Source organism: Mizuhopecten yessoensis, unplaced genomic scaffold, assembly GCF_002113885.1.
Source record: "Mizuhopecten yessoensis strain PY_sf001 unplaced genomic scaffold, ASM211388v2 scaffold9737, whole genome shotgun sequence".
NCBI classification, from domain to species: Eukaryota; Metazoa; Mollusca; class Bivalvia; order Pectinida; family Pectinidae; genus Mizuhopecten; species Mizuhopecten yessoensis.
Genome location: NW_018408197.1, coordinates 424,662 through 441,692, shown reverse-complemented (window position 1 = coordinate 441,692; position 17,031 = coordinate 424,662). Strand labels below are relative to the sequence as shown.

General features: G+C 36.0%; 2 protein-coding genes across 3 annotated transcripts in view; both read right to left on the bottom strand.

The window, feature by feature from the left end:
• LOC110458740 overlaps nucleotides 1-2,251 on the bottom strand; it is a 14,191-nt gene extending 11,940 nt beyond the window's left edge. Inside the window, exon 1 of one of the 2 annotated variants that reach the window (XM_021510628.1) lies at nucleotides 1,454-2,251. In XM_021510628.1, the coding sequence (XP_021366303.1) occupies nucleotides 1,454-1,685 (232 nt within the window). In that variant the 5' untranslated portion in view covers nucleotides 1,686-2,251. The remainder of the gene's footprint in view (nucleotides 1-1,453) is intronic. The other variant, XM_021510627.1, reaches the window with a different exon arrangement.
• On the bottom strand, nucleotides 1,810-17,031 carry LOC110458738 (ankyrin-3-like). Its single transcript, XM_021510624.1, has 3 exons — nucleotides 16,778-17,031; nucleotides 2,069-6,283; nucleotides 1,810-1,830 (listed from the first exon to the last, which is right to left on the bottom strand). The coding sequence occupies exons 2-3, from the start codon at nucleotides 6,113-6,115 to the stop codon at nucleotides 1,810-1,812; spliced, it is 4,068 nt and encodes a 1,355-aa protein (XP_021366299.1). The 5' UTR covers nucleotides 6,116-6,283; nucleotides 16,778-17,031.

Here is a 17,031-nt window from a genome sequence, read left to right as displayed (position 1 = left end):
AATAAGTCTTTTTTAAAGCTGTGGTGGTTGATTGAGGACATCCATATTTATCTATTTCGTTGTAACGTTTACGAAATAGTTTCTCTTTGTTTCGATTTATTTTCTCGTTATAGGGACTTATTGTTTCGTCTCAACAGCTTAGTATCTCGCGATAACGACTTAATATTTTTCTTATGACGCCTTAGTAGACTCAATCATTACTTTAGAAATTTCTTATTTTAGTCCATAAATGCATGTCTAAAAATGATTTAGTTTAAATCTAACGTGCGTAAAGGTGATAGTTAATGAGACGGAGATATATTGTCCACATTAATATCTATTTTTAAACAAGTTGACTTCAATTATAACTATCTTGGTTACATGTTACTTCTCTCACGGACCTTTGGTGTTTTGGTAACTTGGTATTTATTTTCATATTAAACACAAGCAGCTCTGATTTAAACCTTTGGTATTTAAAAGATTTTCTTCTAAAACAACAAAAACAGAAAGAAGGAAGGAGACTAATTTTTCAAAACATCACTGTTCATATAAGACAAATACAGGAGTTAAGGCATAATCAATATTGTGATTTTGAATGAGAGATGAATATTGGTGATTAAAGTCTAAATCCATATGAAGCCGAATTTAACTAGAGCAAATGGTGAAATAATATGAGGTACTTGTCTAATTTCACATTTATTACCTATTGGTGATATGCATTTGTATTGTAAATTACCAGAGTTATTGGCATTAAATTTAACGTCAAAGTCTTGAAACTCCAAACCCCACAAGCTTTTCTCCTCCCTTCTCATGCTTCATCATTCACATACAGCATACGAACAAATTCATTATTTCACTGCCAATGTCGATGGCAAAAGGACGGCATATCAGCAATCAAGGTTTTACATTTGAATCTACGTCAAGGAGAATTTGCTGTCGTCATCATGATATTTTTGTGAGCAAAACTGTTAAATGACTTGCAAGCAATGATTGCTTCTCAGAGGATCTAGTTTCGTAGACAAAACCTGCTCCCGTTGCGTTTTTGTTTTTTAATATTGGCTTTAAGTTTAGTTCAATTAGTTATTTTAATTAGATACTAAGATAATTTCGTTGGTAGGATTTATAAGGCAAAATTTAAAAAACTTCTGATATATAAGATACTAAATCGTAATAACGAAACAGTAAGTTTCATAGCGAGATGGCTAGTTTTTAGAATGAGACACTAAGTCTCAAGTTTAACGAAGTGCTTATTCATTGTAATGGTTATAACAAGATTCAGTTATTTTTTTATATACTCATACACATTTAACCTTTCCATTTAGGTGTATCCAGTAGGTAAAATAAACATGTACAAGTCATGTGTTATTTGGTTTGTTTAATTATTTTGGCGAAATCTCGATGTAACTAAATGTGCAATTATTAAAAAATTTGTATGCAAATTACATCCGATACATTTTAATCGATGATGCCTTACCTTTTCGGATATTTTTCGATGTTTTGCTTACTTCTTGGATAGGACTTCTGCCGTTTTTATTGAAATTCTTCTGTGACAGTCCCGCTTTAACAAGGTACTCCCATGATGTATCGAGCGATTGGCATTTATGTAATGCTGTACATCCATCATCATCTGTAGCATGGATATCAACTGATGACAAGCTTAAGATACGTTGCACAAGGGCATGATGCCCACCACCTGCAGCGTACATCAGACATGTACGACCTCTTGTATGAGTACGGTTGGGATCGAATCCTAAAGATATCAAAGCATCGAATACTTTCAGACTTCCGCGGACGCATACACTTGGTAGCGGGTCCACCTTTTCATCGCACTCAGTTGAGTTGGATATTTCTCTATAAAATACATACTGAGAGCATCATTATTGTTAAATATCATTTTAGCGTAGTTTAAAAAATCATTTTTCAACATTGATTCAGTCACGATGATTCGAAATATTTCTATATTCATATATTCACAACAACACGAAAATAGAGTTTGGCTAAACTTCAATAACTGCTCCTCATAATTCGTTGCAATGTATTTAATCACGTCGAGGTTCTTGCTAATGACTGCAACAATAAGACATGTTACCTCTTGATGTGTCGTCGTTGCTGTGTCTATTCCGTTCTGAACCAAATATTTAAATATCTCAATAGATCCACTAGCACAACAGAATAACAATGCATCCCAAACTTTCTGATACTTCTCATCAAGCTGACTGGGATAGGTCTCCACTAAATGTTGTACCATGCTGAAATTATTTTTGCCTGCAGCAATCATCAGACATGTTACTCCTTGATTAGATTTTGTTGCCGTGTCCATTCCGTTCTGACCCAGATATTTAAATATCTCAATAGATCCATAAGCACAACAGTGTAACAATGCATTCAAACCTTGCTGATCTTTCTCATCGAGCTGTCCGGGATAGGTCTCCACTAAATGTTGTACCATGCTGAAATTATTATTGCATGCAGCAATCATCAGACATGTTATTCCTTGATTTAATTTTGTTGCCGTGTCCAATCCGTTCTGAACTAAATATTGAAATATCTCAATAGATCCATTAGCACAACAGTGTAACAACGCATTCGAACCTTTCAGATCTTTCTCATCAAGCTGACTGGGATAGGTCTCCACTAAATGTTGTACCATGCTGAAATTATTATGACCTGCAGCATCCATCAGACATGTTTCTCCTTGATTTGATTTTGTTGCTGTGTCCAATCCGTTCTGAACAAGATATTGAAATATCTCAATAGATCCATTAACACAACAGTATAACAACGCATTCTCACCTTTCTGATTTTTCTCATCAAGCTGTCCGGGATAGGTCTCCACTAAATGTTGTACCATGCTGAAATTATTTTTGCCTGCAGCAATCATCAGACATGTTACTCCTTGATTTGATTTTGTTGCCGTGTCCATTCCGTTCTGAACCAGATATTTAAATATCTCAATAGATCCACTAGCACAACAGTGTAACAATGCATTCAAACCTTGCTGATCTTTCTCATCGAGCTGTCCGGGATAGGTCTCCACTAAATGTTGTACCATGCTGAAATTATTATTGCCTGCAGCAATCATCAGACATGTTACTCCTTGATTTGATTTTGTTGCCGTGTCCATTCCGTTCTGAACCAGATATTTAAATATCTCAATAGATCCATAAGCACAACAGTGTAACAATGCATTCAAACCATTCTGACTTTTCTCATCAAGCTGACTGGGATAGGTCTCCACTAAATGTTGTACCATGCTGAAATTTTTTTTGCCTGCAGCATTCATCAGACATGTTACTCCTTGATTTGATTTTGTTGCCGTGTCCAATCCGTTCTGAACCAAATATTTAAATATCTCAATAGATCCACTAGCACAACAGTGTAACAACGCATTCAAACCTTGCTGATTTTTCTCATCAAGCTGTCCGGGATAGGTCTCCACTAAATGTTGTACCATGCTGAAATTTTTTTTGCCTGCAGCATTCATCAGACATGTTACTCCTTGATTTGATTTTGTTGCCGTGTCCAATCCGTTCTGAACCAGATATTTAAATATCTCAATAGATCCACTAGCACAACAGTGTAACAACGCATTCAAACCTTGCTGATCTTTCTCATCAAGCTGACTGGGATAGGTCTCCACTAAATGTTGTACCATGCTGAAATTATTTTTGTACGCAGCATCCATCAGACATGTTTCTCCTTGATTTGATTTTGTTGCTGTGTCCAATCCGTTCTGAACAAGATATTGAAATATCTCAATAGATCCATTAACACAACAGTATAACAACGCATTCGCACCTTTCTGATTTTTCTCATCAAGCTGTCCGGGATAGGTCTCCACTAAATGTTGTACCATGCTGAAATTATTTTTGCCTGCAGCAATCATCAGACATGTTACTCCTTGATTTGATTTTGTTGCCGTGTCCATTCCGTTCTGAACCAGATATTTAAATATCTCAATAGATCCATAAGCACAACAGTGTAACAATGCATTCAAACCATTCTGACTTTTCTCATCAAGCTGACTGGGATAGGTCTCCACTAAATGTTGTACCATGCTGAAATTTTTTTTGCCTGCAGCATTCATCAGACATGTTACTCCTTGATTTGATTTTGTTGCCGTGTCCAATCCGTTCTGAACCAAATATTTAAATATCTCAATAGATCCACTAGCACAACAGTGTAACAACGCATTCAAACCTTGCTGATCTTTCTCATCAAGCTGACTGGGATAGGTCTCCACTAAATGTTGTACCATGCTGAAATTATTTTTGTACGCAGCATCCATCAGACATGTTTCTCCTTGATTTGATTTTGTTGCTGTGTCCAATCCGTTCTGAACAAGATATTGAAATATCTCAATAGATCCATTAACACAACAGTATAACAACGCATTCTCACCTTTCTGATTTTTCTCATCAAGCTGTCCGGGATAGGTCTCCACTAAATGTTGTACCATGCTGAAATTATTTTTGCCTGCAGCAATCATCAGACATGTTACTCCTTGATTTGATTTTGTTGCCGTGTCCATTCCGTTCTGAACCAGATATTTAAATATCTCAATAGATCCATAAGCACAACAGTGTAACAATGCATTCAAACCATTCTGACTTTTCTCATCAAGCTGACTGGGATAGGTCTCCACTAAATGTTGTACCATGCTGAAATTTTTTTTGCCTGCAGCATTCATCAGACATGTTACTCCTTGATTTGATTTTGTTGCCGTGTCCAATCCGTTCTGAACCAAATATTTAAATATCTCAATAGATCCACTAGCACAACAGTGTAACAACGCATTCAAACCTTGCTGATCTTTCTCATCAAGCTGTCCGGGATAGGTCTCCACTAAATGTTGTACCATGCTGAAATTATTTTTGTACGCAGCATCCATCAGACATGTTATTCCTTGATTTGATTTTGTTGCTGTGTCCAATCCGTTCTGAACAAGATATTTAAATATCTCAATAGATCCATAAGCACAACAGTATATCAACGCATTCGCACCTTTCTGATTTTTCTCATCAAGCTGACTGGGATAGGTCTCCACTAAATGTTGTACCATGCTGAAATTATTTTTGCCTGCAGCAATCATCAGACATGTTACTCCTTGATTTGATTTTGTTGCCGTGTCCAATCCGTTCTGAACAAGATATTGAAATATCTCAATAGATCCATTAGCACAACAGTATAACAACGCATTCGCACCTTTCTGATTTTTCTCATCAAGCTGTCCGGGATAGGTCTCCACTAAATGTTGTACCATGCTGAAATTATTTTTGCCTGCAGCAATCATCAGACATGTTTCTCCTTGATTTGATTTTGTTGCCGTGTCCATTCCGTTCTGAACCAGATATTTAAATATCTCAATAGATCCACTATCACAACAGTGTAACAATGCATTCAAACCTTGCTGATCTTTCTCATCAAGCTGACTGGGATAGGTCTCCACTAAATGTTGTACCATCCTGAAATTATTATTGCCTGCAGCATTCATCAGACATGTTATTCCTTGATTTGATTTTGTTGCCGTGTCCAATCCGTTCTGAACGAGATATTGAAATATCTCAATAGATCCACTAGCACAACAGTGTAACAACGCATTCGCACCTTTCTGATTTTTCTCATCAAGCTGACTGGGATAGGTCTCCACTAAGTGTTGTACCATGCTGAAATTATTATTGTACGCAGCATTCATCAGACATGTTCTTCCTAGATTTGATTTCGTTGCTGTGTCCATTCCGTTCTGAACCAGATATTTAAATATCTCAATAGATCCACTATCACAACAGTGTAACACTGCATTCAAACCTTGCTGATCTTTCTCATCGAGCTGTCCGGGATAGGTCTCCACTAAATGTTGTACCATGCTGAAATTATTTTTGCCTGCAGCAATCATCAGACATGTTTCTCCTTGATTTGATTTTGTTGCCGTCTCCAATCCGTTCTGAACAAGATATTTAAATATCTCAATAGATCCACTAGCACAACAGTGTAACAACGCATTCGCACCTTTCTGATCTTTCATATGAAGCTGTTCTGGCCAGGTCTCAATTAAATGTTGAACTTGGCTGAAATTTCTATTTGCTACAGCAATCATTAAAGAAGGGTTTCTGTCGCTATTTGTTGTTGCATTCATTTTGTTATCAATAAGATATCCCAACAGTTCCAGAAATCGAGCAGTTTATCAAATTGTCAGATGCATTATAATTCTCGAATTAATAACTTTTCACTAAATAACTTTAATCTTTAATTTTAATCACGGCAATCTTCATAGACGTGAAAGATGTGTTTGTCTCCATGATACCTGTACAAAATAGACAAAGTTATGCAAACATGAGCCGAGTTGAACTCTATTTCAAAACGATACTTTGGAATAATGACGCGAAAATACCATCTCTTAAGAACTGAGTAAAGGATTACAAAAGTTTTTTTTTCTGAATTAAAATCCTTTTCCTTTTTTTAATAAAATCTGTTTAAAATTTTAAAGGGAGAAATCTTTTTTGCTTTATGAAATTTATTGATTATCAGTGAATGGCAACTGGAGTTTAAAATCAAATAATGAGTTCTATCAAAGTATGTGATATAATATTCCTTATCTTAATAATAATAATGATAATGATAATAAAGAATTCGAGGTTCTTATATACCGCTTTATCACAACCAAGTTCATAGGCTGCCTCAAAGCGGTTCACACACATTTATCTGTGGTTATAGGGCATTTGCAACCAGCCTATATATTTCGCAACTACCTGGGAAGCATACAGCCGGTGCTACCATTTCGGTGCTCACAGCTAGCATTCAACAATTCTAGCACTGCCCAACCACGTACTCAATTTACAGATGAGTAAAACAAATAAAATAAATATACAACACTTGATATAGCGCCCTATCTAGCTAACATAAGTCACTCTAAAGCGCTTTACAGTACATAGATATACAATTGTATACAGTCAATACAATTAGCATATATATTAATCAATACAATATTGAGGAATTCGTAGGAGCTGCCTTATCAGGCGCTAACTACTAGTCATATGCCACCTGGCTCATATCTCCCTATGGGTGTATGCCTGCTGGAGATGTATTGTGTGAGTAGACTGGAGCAAGCGGATTCAAGTATCTTGCTCCAAGATACAACACAGTGCCGTGCCGTGCCTCGAAACCGCAACCCTTCGGTCATGAGCCCGGTGTCCTACCACTAGACTACCATGTGTCATATTTATTTATTTTTGCTCTTATGATAGAAGATAGGAGCACTTAACAGGTACAATCTTTTCTTGAAATCCGAAGATAAGTGTATACTGCTATATTATTATTACAAGCAAGTACAGTTAGGAGCAAACTTACCTTGGTATTCAACCCAAGTACCAAAACATATTTACGCAAAACCTAAAACTTCTGCCAACATTTGGTATCCGAATTTCAAATCTCCTGCAAGAACTTAACATAAAGTTGACCGACATAGCTGAATTTTACATATCTGATGTTCCTCAATGGACCATAAAAACACCTGATTTTAACTTAACATTACATGAGCGAGGGAAATCCAGTGTAATGCCCGAAGAACATAAATCCTCCTTTCGGGAATGCATTTCGAATTACTCTTCTCATACACAACTTTACACCGATGGTTCCAAAGAAGGTGAGAAAGTGGCAGCAGCCTGCTGTACTGCCAATACTTGCACTTCAGTTCGACTACCAGATGGCACCTCCATCCTTTATGCAGAAGCATACGCCGTTGGTTTGGTCCTCGACCATGTCGATGAACACCGCATTAAAAAGGCAATCATTTGTTCAGACACTCTACCTGTCCTACAAAGTTTACAGTTACGAGATCCTAAAAACTAAAATAACTTTACTATGGATTCCGAGACATGTCGGAATTAAAGGCAACGAATTTGTTGACAGGAAAGCTAAAAATGTGTTAAATCTCGAACAAACACATATCAAACTACCATAAACAGATTTCAAACCTATGATTCGTACAGCCATTCAAAATGAATGGCAGCAACGCTGGTCTCTCGAGACCAACAACAAACCTTTTAAAGTACAACCGAAACTTAAAACATCTGTTCCCAGTCGGAAAGATCGTAGAGAGGAAGTTGTCCTCTCTTGGCTCCGTGCTGGGCACACATAACCTACTCATTCGTACCTTTTAAAACGAGAAGATCCATATTCATGCCATGCATATGACACTCCATTCACAGTGGAACATTTTTTAATAGAATGCTCCGATTTTAAACACATTCGTGATGACTACTTTCGAGTCCCGGATATAAAAACTCTTTTCAGTTCCGTGGACTCGAAGGCATTATTTAACTATTTGAAAGACATCGGTCTATTCTATAGACTCTAATGTCTTTTAACCCACCTTACCCTCTTTGTCGTTATATAAATCACAAAGTCCATATCATCTATTCGTTATCTCTGTTATTAGTTTTAACCCCCTTTTTATTTTTATTATCTACACATACAATGCGAATGCTTTTGAAAATCGCCATGGCCCTAAATGACTTCAGCCGTCGATGGGCCGTTTAACACAAACAAACAAACAAACAAACATAAATGTATGTAAAAAATGTATACGGTAAAGATAACGAATACAAATATATATCAAAGTTATTTTAACTATACAACTTTAGTGTAAATAGTCGTTATCAGGGTCATCATGATCAGGAAAACATATACAGGTATTTGGCTAGCGATCGTTTCAATAGAGTTAGAATTGTTAATGGTCATAAGAATTAGAAACAGTGGTTTGATATCACAAAGATTCACCTTACAGCAAAGACGGTTAGGAAAGTAAACGTCATGAAGTTTTAAAATGATTTTTGTATTTGAATATCATATATCGTTTCAATCGTATGTATACACACATAGTACTAGTGGCCCTGATCTGGTGGATCAGGGTCGGGAAATTTCATAACACAGGGACGGGTCTCCTGCTGTGTAATTACATACACAGGGCCGGGTCTCCTGCTGTGTAATGACATACACAGAGACGGGTCTCCTGTTGTGTAATGACATACACAGGAACGGGTCTCCTGCTGTGTAATGACATACACAGGGGCGGGTCTCCTGCTGTGTAATGACATACACATGGACGGGTCTCCTGCTGTGTAATGACATACACATGGACGGGTCTCCTGCTGTGTAATGACATAAACAGGGACAGGTCTCCTGCTGTGTAATGACATACACAGGGACGGGTCTCCTGCTGTGTAATGACATACACAGGGACAGGTCTCCTGCTGTGTAATGACATAACACAGGGATGGGTCTCCTGCTGTGTAATTACATACACAGGGACGGGTCTCCTGCAGTGTAATGACATACACAGGGACGGGGCTCCTGCTGTGTAATTACATACACAGGGACGGGCCTCCTGCTGTGTAATGACATAAACAGGGACGGGTATACTGCTATGTAATGACATACACAGGGACGGGTATCCTGCTGTGTAATGACATACACAGGGACGGGTCTCCTGCTGAGTAATGACATACACAGGGACGGGCCTCCTGCTGTGTAATGACATAAACAGGGACGGGTATACTGCTATGTAATGACATACACAGGGACGGGTATCCTGCTATGCAATGACATACACAGGGACGGGTATCCTGCTGTGTAATGACATAACACAGGGACGGGTCTCCTGCTGTGTAATGACATAAACAGGGACAGGTCTCCTGCTGTGTAATGACATACACAGGGACAGGGCTCCTGCTGTGTAATGACATAACACAGGGATGGGTCTCCTGCTGTGTAATTACAAACACAGGGACGGGTCTCCTGCTGTGTAATTACACACACAGGGACGGGTCTCCTGCTGTGTAATGACATCCACAGGGACGGGTCTCCTGCTGTGTAATGACATACCCAGGGACGGGTCTCCTGCTGTGTAATTACATACATAGGGACGGGTCTCCTGCTGCGTAATGACATACACAGGGACGGGTCTCCTGTTGTGTAATGACATACACAGGGACGGGCCTCCTGCTGTGTAATGACATAAACAGGGACGGGTATACTGCTATGTAATGACATACACAGGGACGGGTATCCTGCTATGTAATGAAATACACAGGGACGGGTATCCTGCTGTGTAATGACATACACAGGGACGGGGCTCCTGTTGTGTAATGACATACACAGGGACGGGTCTCCTGTTGGGTAATGACATACACAGGGACGGGGCTCCTGCTGTGTAATTACATACACAGGGACGGGCCTCCTGCTGTGTAATGACATAAACAGGGACGGGTATACTGCTATGTAATGACATACACAGGGACGGGTATCCTGCTGTGTAATGACATACACAGGGACGGGGATCCTGCTGTGTAATGACATACACAGGGACGGGTCTCCTGTTGTGTAATGACATACACAGGAACGGGTCTCCTGCTGTGTAATGACATACACAGGGACCGGTCTCCTGCTGTGTAATGACATAACACAGGGACGGGGCTCCTGCTGTGTAATGACATACACAGGGACGGGTCTCCTGCTGTGTAATTACATACACTTGTCAATTGAAGTAGGTGGTTAACAAGAGCATAGTTATAAATGTAATAGCGACGAAAAGAAGAAAAACAATGTTGTTCACGACTTGTTTTCTAAATTCACCTAAACATCGCTCTAGATTTACTTGAACTATATTATCCTTACAACCACGGCTACCGTAGTTACCATCGTAGCAACCCGCTTCAACTGTTTTTTTGTGTGTTTTTTTTTATAGCATTTGAACATTATTTATGGTGTAAATATAAGGATTGACCATCATTATGTATGTTTGTATGTTTGTATGTATGTATGTATGTATGTATGTATGTATGTATGTATGTATGTATGTATGTATGTATGTATGTATGTATGTATGTTCCTATTTTTGATCTTCGTTGATACAGATTTATTTCTGATGTTCTAAACCTTCCATGTAAATATTCATAGTTTATTATCTGCTATTGTTTGAGATGCACCCTTGGGAGAGGATTTATATAGGTTTTGCCTCTTGCTCAATTTCTTTTGAATCGGATTGATTTTATAAAATATTTTGAAATGGAAAAACAATTGTGTTGGTCATATATAGGTAGCAATGTATACGATCCAAAGATGGGACATACTCATATAGAAATCAATGTGACATCAATGAGTTGATGTCATATAAATACACACCAAAGTGAAGACGGTAAAGAACGGGGATGTCAGGCAGTTTCAAAATTAAAATGTATTATACATATACAGGTTAAAATTACACGGTTGGGTGGGAAGGTAGGTTGTTTAATCGCATATATACACGTAAAGCACGTATAATACTTGCGGTCCTGATCGTTGTAGGGGTCAGGGGTCGGGCAATATGATAACGCAGTGACGAGTCTCTTTCTGCGTATTTCTATATAATTGTCAATAGAAATTGGCAGTACAAAAGCATGTACCTTGGTACTGGTTATATTGCATGTCAAACAAAAGACACGAACCACGTCCTTTATATCTACCAGACCCCCGTCTAGTATTTACTCTTCGTTAAATATAAAGACAGACAGCTGTGTTTATGGATGAATTTACACAATAAACTCATGTAATCTGCGATATATATTTTGTATAATAAAATCCAGTCACCTGAGGTGTTTCATTACCATGCTTAAGGATGCAGACTTAGTAGGATTTTTGACAGCAAGATTTATCAAGGAGCAGATTGGACATTTATGGTGTTTGAGTTGGTGATGAAATTGAATCATTGGATTTTTTTTAAATATTTCTGTGAATTTGTTAGCATTGTCGCGTGCAATCTGTCTCTTCTGAATCTCCAAACTTCAAAACTTATATTAAAGTTCCAAATACCATTTGCGTTGCTAAATTGTTTAAAAATTCCCCGTCGGAAAAGACAGACCCAGTTCTAAATCCCAGTATTGTACAAGAACATTTCGCTGCCTTGCTGAAGTGACAATACACAGTAGAACACACGGATCTTCCATCAGTTAAAACTATGTTAGTGATGTTTTATTTGTTTGCTTTTAGCAAATTAGACTTGAATTGTTGAACATTAGATCATTAAATATGTATATTTCAAAACATATACATATATATTTCGTATTTATTTCCCTGTATCGTAAATGAGTAATGGGCTAGTTCACACAATATAGATTTTGTATTCCTATACCAGCCTGGTGACGTCACCCAATAAATGTTGTTGGGCAAAATGTAGGTATTGTGCAGAGCAAGTGTAAATACCCAGAAGACGGCTGATTCCCTGAACGCATACCTTTTTAATTTACCTGTAGGGCAACTTGATAGGTGTTATAGTCTTTTTCTTAAAAAGTGTCTGAGTTTCAACAAGTGAATCTTCCTGCAAAGCTAACCTGTTAAAACTCAAGCACATATGCTTATATAAATATTCTTATATATTTTTTTGGCTGTTTAATTTTCTTCAATTTCATATTTTTGATTATATTAACTAGCTGATCCATATAGAATTTGATATAAATGAACTGTTCTTTCAATAACAGATACATAAATCAATTATAGAGCACAATTAATTAAAATTTAACAACACCCTAATTGATTGATATACATCTCTTAGTCATTAAGTGGGGAAACCAAATATTTATTGGTACCTTTCAGGTGTATACGTGATAAAATAACATTTTTAAAGAATCAATGTGGTTTTAGAAGAAAAAAAAGTATTATTGTTTATTTGAAAGTGAAAACGTCATAGTATACAGATTATAGTGAAACATGAATGTTTATACATCTGGCAGTCCAGTCTTTATGCAAAAGAAAGCTTGTAAAATGTATCATCTGAGTTACTCAAAATTGAACATTAGTGACAGACGTTGGGCCTTAGAGCAAACATTATATTAAATAAACAAATATTAAAGTTGAGTTTAAACACGGTAATACAGACAAAGCAACATTTACTGAAATAAAAAGGATGAATAAATTCGTATGTATGTATATTTGGACTGGGGGTTTATCTATTCAACTCTCATAATTGTCAATCTGTGCAGGTGCTGCTTCAACCTTCTCCATCTTGAATGAGATCAGAATCTCTTCATTGAACCAGTAGCTTTTCCCGTCTTTAATTTAAGAACTTTCCTTTTTTCTCATACTTTCCTTTTATCTGAGAATTTTTCTATAATTTCAAGTATTTGTTTTACATTTTCAGTTTCCTTTTTCTTTTACTTACGGCATTTTATCAATTATTTTGAAGCTTTTAACTTTCAAAATTAATCGTTTATTTGTGCTTTACAAGAGTTAAATCATTTCAGCCCTCGTCATATATGTATTTTCCTCATGACATATTTCTTTCTTAGGTTTTTTAATGAATATACAGAGTTAAATAAATACTTTTAATTCGTAATTTGAAAGCAAAGTCAGATATAAAGGAATGTTAAGGGACCATATATTTATCACAGATACAGGAATATTTCAATGTTATTTCCAACATTGTCTTTATACTTATTTCTTTTTCTTCAAAATATAAGGAGACGCTTTTCAGTGTTTTGAAGATGTTACATTTTTATGATTTGACTAAAAATATTGAAGCAAACATTATCTAAGACAGCATTATTCTTACTATTATTTAATTTGCACCAGCATAAGGTATATGACAGTATTGTACCCTATGTAAATAACTTCTTTTATAATTCATAGTGCTCTATATTAGTTTATTATCTGCTATTGTTTGAGATGTACCTCCTGGGAGAGGATTTATATAGGCTTTGCTTCTTGCTCAATTTCTTTTGAATCGGATTGATTTAATAAAATATTTTGAAATGGAAAAAAATGGTGTTTGTCATATATAGGTGTAGCAATGTATACGATCCAAAGATGGGACATACTCATATAGAAATCAATGTGACATCAATGAGTTGATGTCATATAAATACACATCAAAGTGAAGACGGTAAAGAACGGGGATGTCAGGCAGTTTTAAAATTAAAATTTATTATACATATACAGGTTAAAATATACACGGTTGGGTGGGAAGGTAGGTTGTTTAATCGCATATATACACGTAAAGCACGTATAATACTTGCAGTCCTGATCGGGGTGGGGGTCAGGGGTTGGGCAATATGATAACGCAGTGACGAGTCTCTTTCTGCGTATTTCTATATAATTGTCAATAGAAATTGGCAGTACAAAAGCATGTACCTTGGTATTGGTTATATTGCATGTCAAACAAAAGACACGAACCACGTCCTTTATATCAACCAGACCCCGTCTAGTATTTACTCTTCGTTAAATATAAAGACAGACAGCTGCGATATATATTTTGTATAATAAAATCCAGTCACCTGGGGTGTTTCATTACCATGCTTAAGGATGCAGACTTAGTAGGATGTTTGACAACAAGATTTATCAAGGAGCAGATTGGACATTTTTGGTGTTTGAGCTGGTGATAAATTTGAATCATTGGATTTTTAAACATTTCTCTGAATTTGTTAGCATTGTCACGTGCTGCATCCGTGTTGCACTCTGTCTCTTCTGAATCTCCAAACTTCCAAATGTATATCAAAGTTCCAAATAACGTTTTCGTTACTAAATTGTTTAAAAATTCCCCGTCGGAACAGACCGACCCACTTCTAAATCCCAGTATTGTACAAGAACATTTTGCTGCCTTGCTGAAGTGACAATACACAGTAGAACACACGAATCTTCCATCAGTTAAAACTATGTTAGTAATGTTTTATTTGTTTGCTTTTAGCAAATTAGACTTGAATTGTTGAACATTAGATCATTAAATATGTATTTTTCAAAACATATACATATATATTTCGTATTTATTTCACTGTATCGTAAATGAGTAATGGGCTAGTTCACACAATATAGATTTTGTATTCCTATACCAGCCTGGTGACGTCACCCAATACATGTTGTTGGGCAAAATATAGGTATTGTGCAGAGCAAATGTACATTTTTAATTTACCTGTAGGGCAACTTGTTTTGATAGGGGTTATAGTCTTTTTCTTAAAAAGTGCCTGAGTTTCAACAAGTGAATCTTCCTGTAAAACTCACCTGTTGGAACTCAAGCACATATGCTTATATAAATATTCTTATATATTTTTTTGACTTTTTAATTTTCTTCAATTTTATATTTTTGATAATATTAACGAGCTGATCCATATAGTATTTGATATAATTGAACTGATCTTTCAATAACAGATAAATAAATTAATTATAAAGCACAATTAATTAATATTTAGCAAAGCCCTAAATGATATATATATATATATATATATATTAGTCATTTAATGGGGAAACCAAATATTAAAAATTACATTTTTAAAGAATCAATATGACTTTAGAAAAAATAGTATTATTGCTTATTTGAAAGTGAAAACGTCATAGCATGCAGATTATAGTGAAACATGTACGTTTATACATCTGGCAGTCCAGTTCTAATGCAAAAAAGCAAGTAAAATGTATCATCAGAGATACTCAAAATTGAACACTAGTGACCTAGTGGGCCTTAAAGCAAAAATTATATAAAATAAAAAAAAATAAAGTTGAATTTAAACACGGTAATGCAGACAACCCAACAATTACGGAGATAAAAAGGATTAATCAATTATGTATGTATGGACTGGGGGTTTATCTATTCAACTCTCATAAAGGTCAATCTGTGCAATTGCCGCTTCAATCTTCTCCATCTTGAATGAGATCAGAATCTCTTCATTGAACCAGTAGCTTTTTCCCGTCTTTAATTTAAGAACTTTACTTTTTTCTCATACTTTCCTTTTATCTGATATATTTTCGTTAATTTCAAAACTTGTTTTACATTTTCAGTTTCCTTTTTCTTTTTTTCCGGCATTTTATAGATTACTCTCAAGCTTTTATCTTTCAAAATTAATCGTTCATTTGTGCTAAAACATTCGTCATATATGTATTTTCCCTCATGACATATTTTTTCTTCGATTTTTAAATGAATATATAGAGCTACCTTACTTTGAAGGTAATATCAGATAATAAAGGAATGGTAAGGGACTATATTTTTATCACAGATACAGGAATATTTCACTGTTATTTCCAACATTTTCTGTATACTTTTTCTTTTTCTTCAAAATATAAGGAGACACCTTTCCGTGTTTTGAAGATGTTAGATTTTTATGATTTGACCAAAAATATTGAAGCAAACATTATCTAAGACAGCATTATTCTTACTATTTTAATTTTCACCAGCATAAGGTATATGTCAGTATTGTACCTCATGTAAATATCTTCTTTTATAATTCATAATGCTCTATATAAGTAAGTTGAAGTCTAGTTCTCTCCCCTTATAATATGTGAGCTCCTTCATACAACTATCAACTTTGCAATGTACTGATTAAGTTTTATCATTTAATATACATTAAAATATATTTGAATACATCAGAGTATTTAGAAGTAATATTTTCCCAATGCATGATATAAATGAAAACTGAAATTTATGCATGTCACTGTTCTATTTGAATTCAATTGTAATTAATATATTGATATTGAGTATGGATTTATCGAATAAAAATATTGAACTTGATATTAATGTCTTAGTTTTCTTTCACACTGATGATGATATTATTCTTTGAAACCTTACGCCAGTTCAATAAAAATCATAACTTTTTAACTTTAAAATCACAGGTAGATATACAGGTAAAATATCTCAGGTAAATATAGTACATATATGATACAAACTATAACTACCTTCCCTTTGTTGTTTCTAGAACCGTATGCGTCCAGGGAATACCCCCAGAAGACTGCCAAACAATTTCATATTCTAAAGCATGTTGTGAATTGAGTAATCATATGGAGTTACCTGATAGCCTGTGACCGTCGGGTATCGGCGGTAACAGGGAGCGGCACAGGACAGGGTCCAGGGACGTCTGTGCAGCTCGGTGTCTCAGGTGTATCCCATCGGCTGTCACCGTCCTGACTCCCAGGGTCAGCACAGAAGGTTCCCGAAGGGCACTTCCGGTACTCGGGGTCCTTGACGGTTATCCCCTGACAGCCTAGCTGAACGACTCACCACAAGCATATGTGTATACACGTAACTCATTCTTTAACCTTATG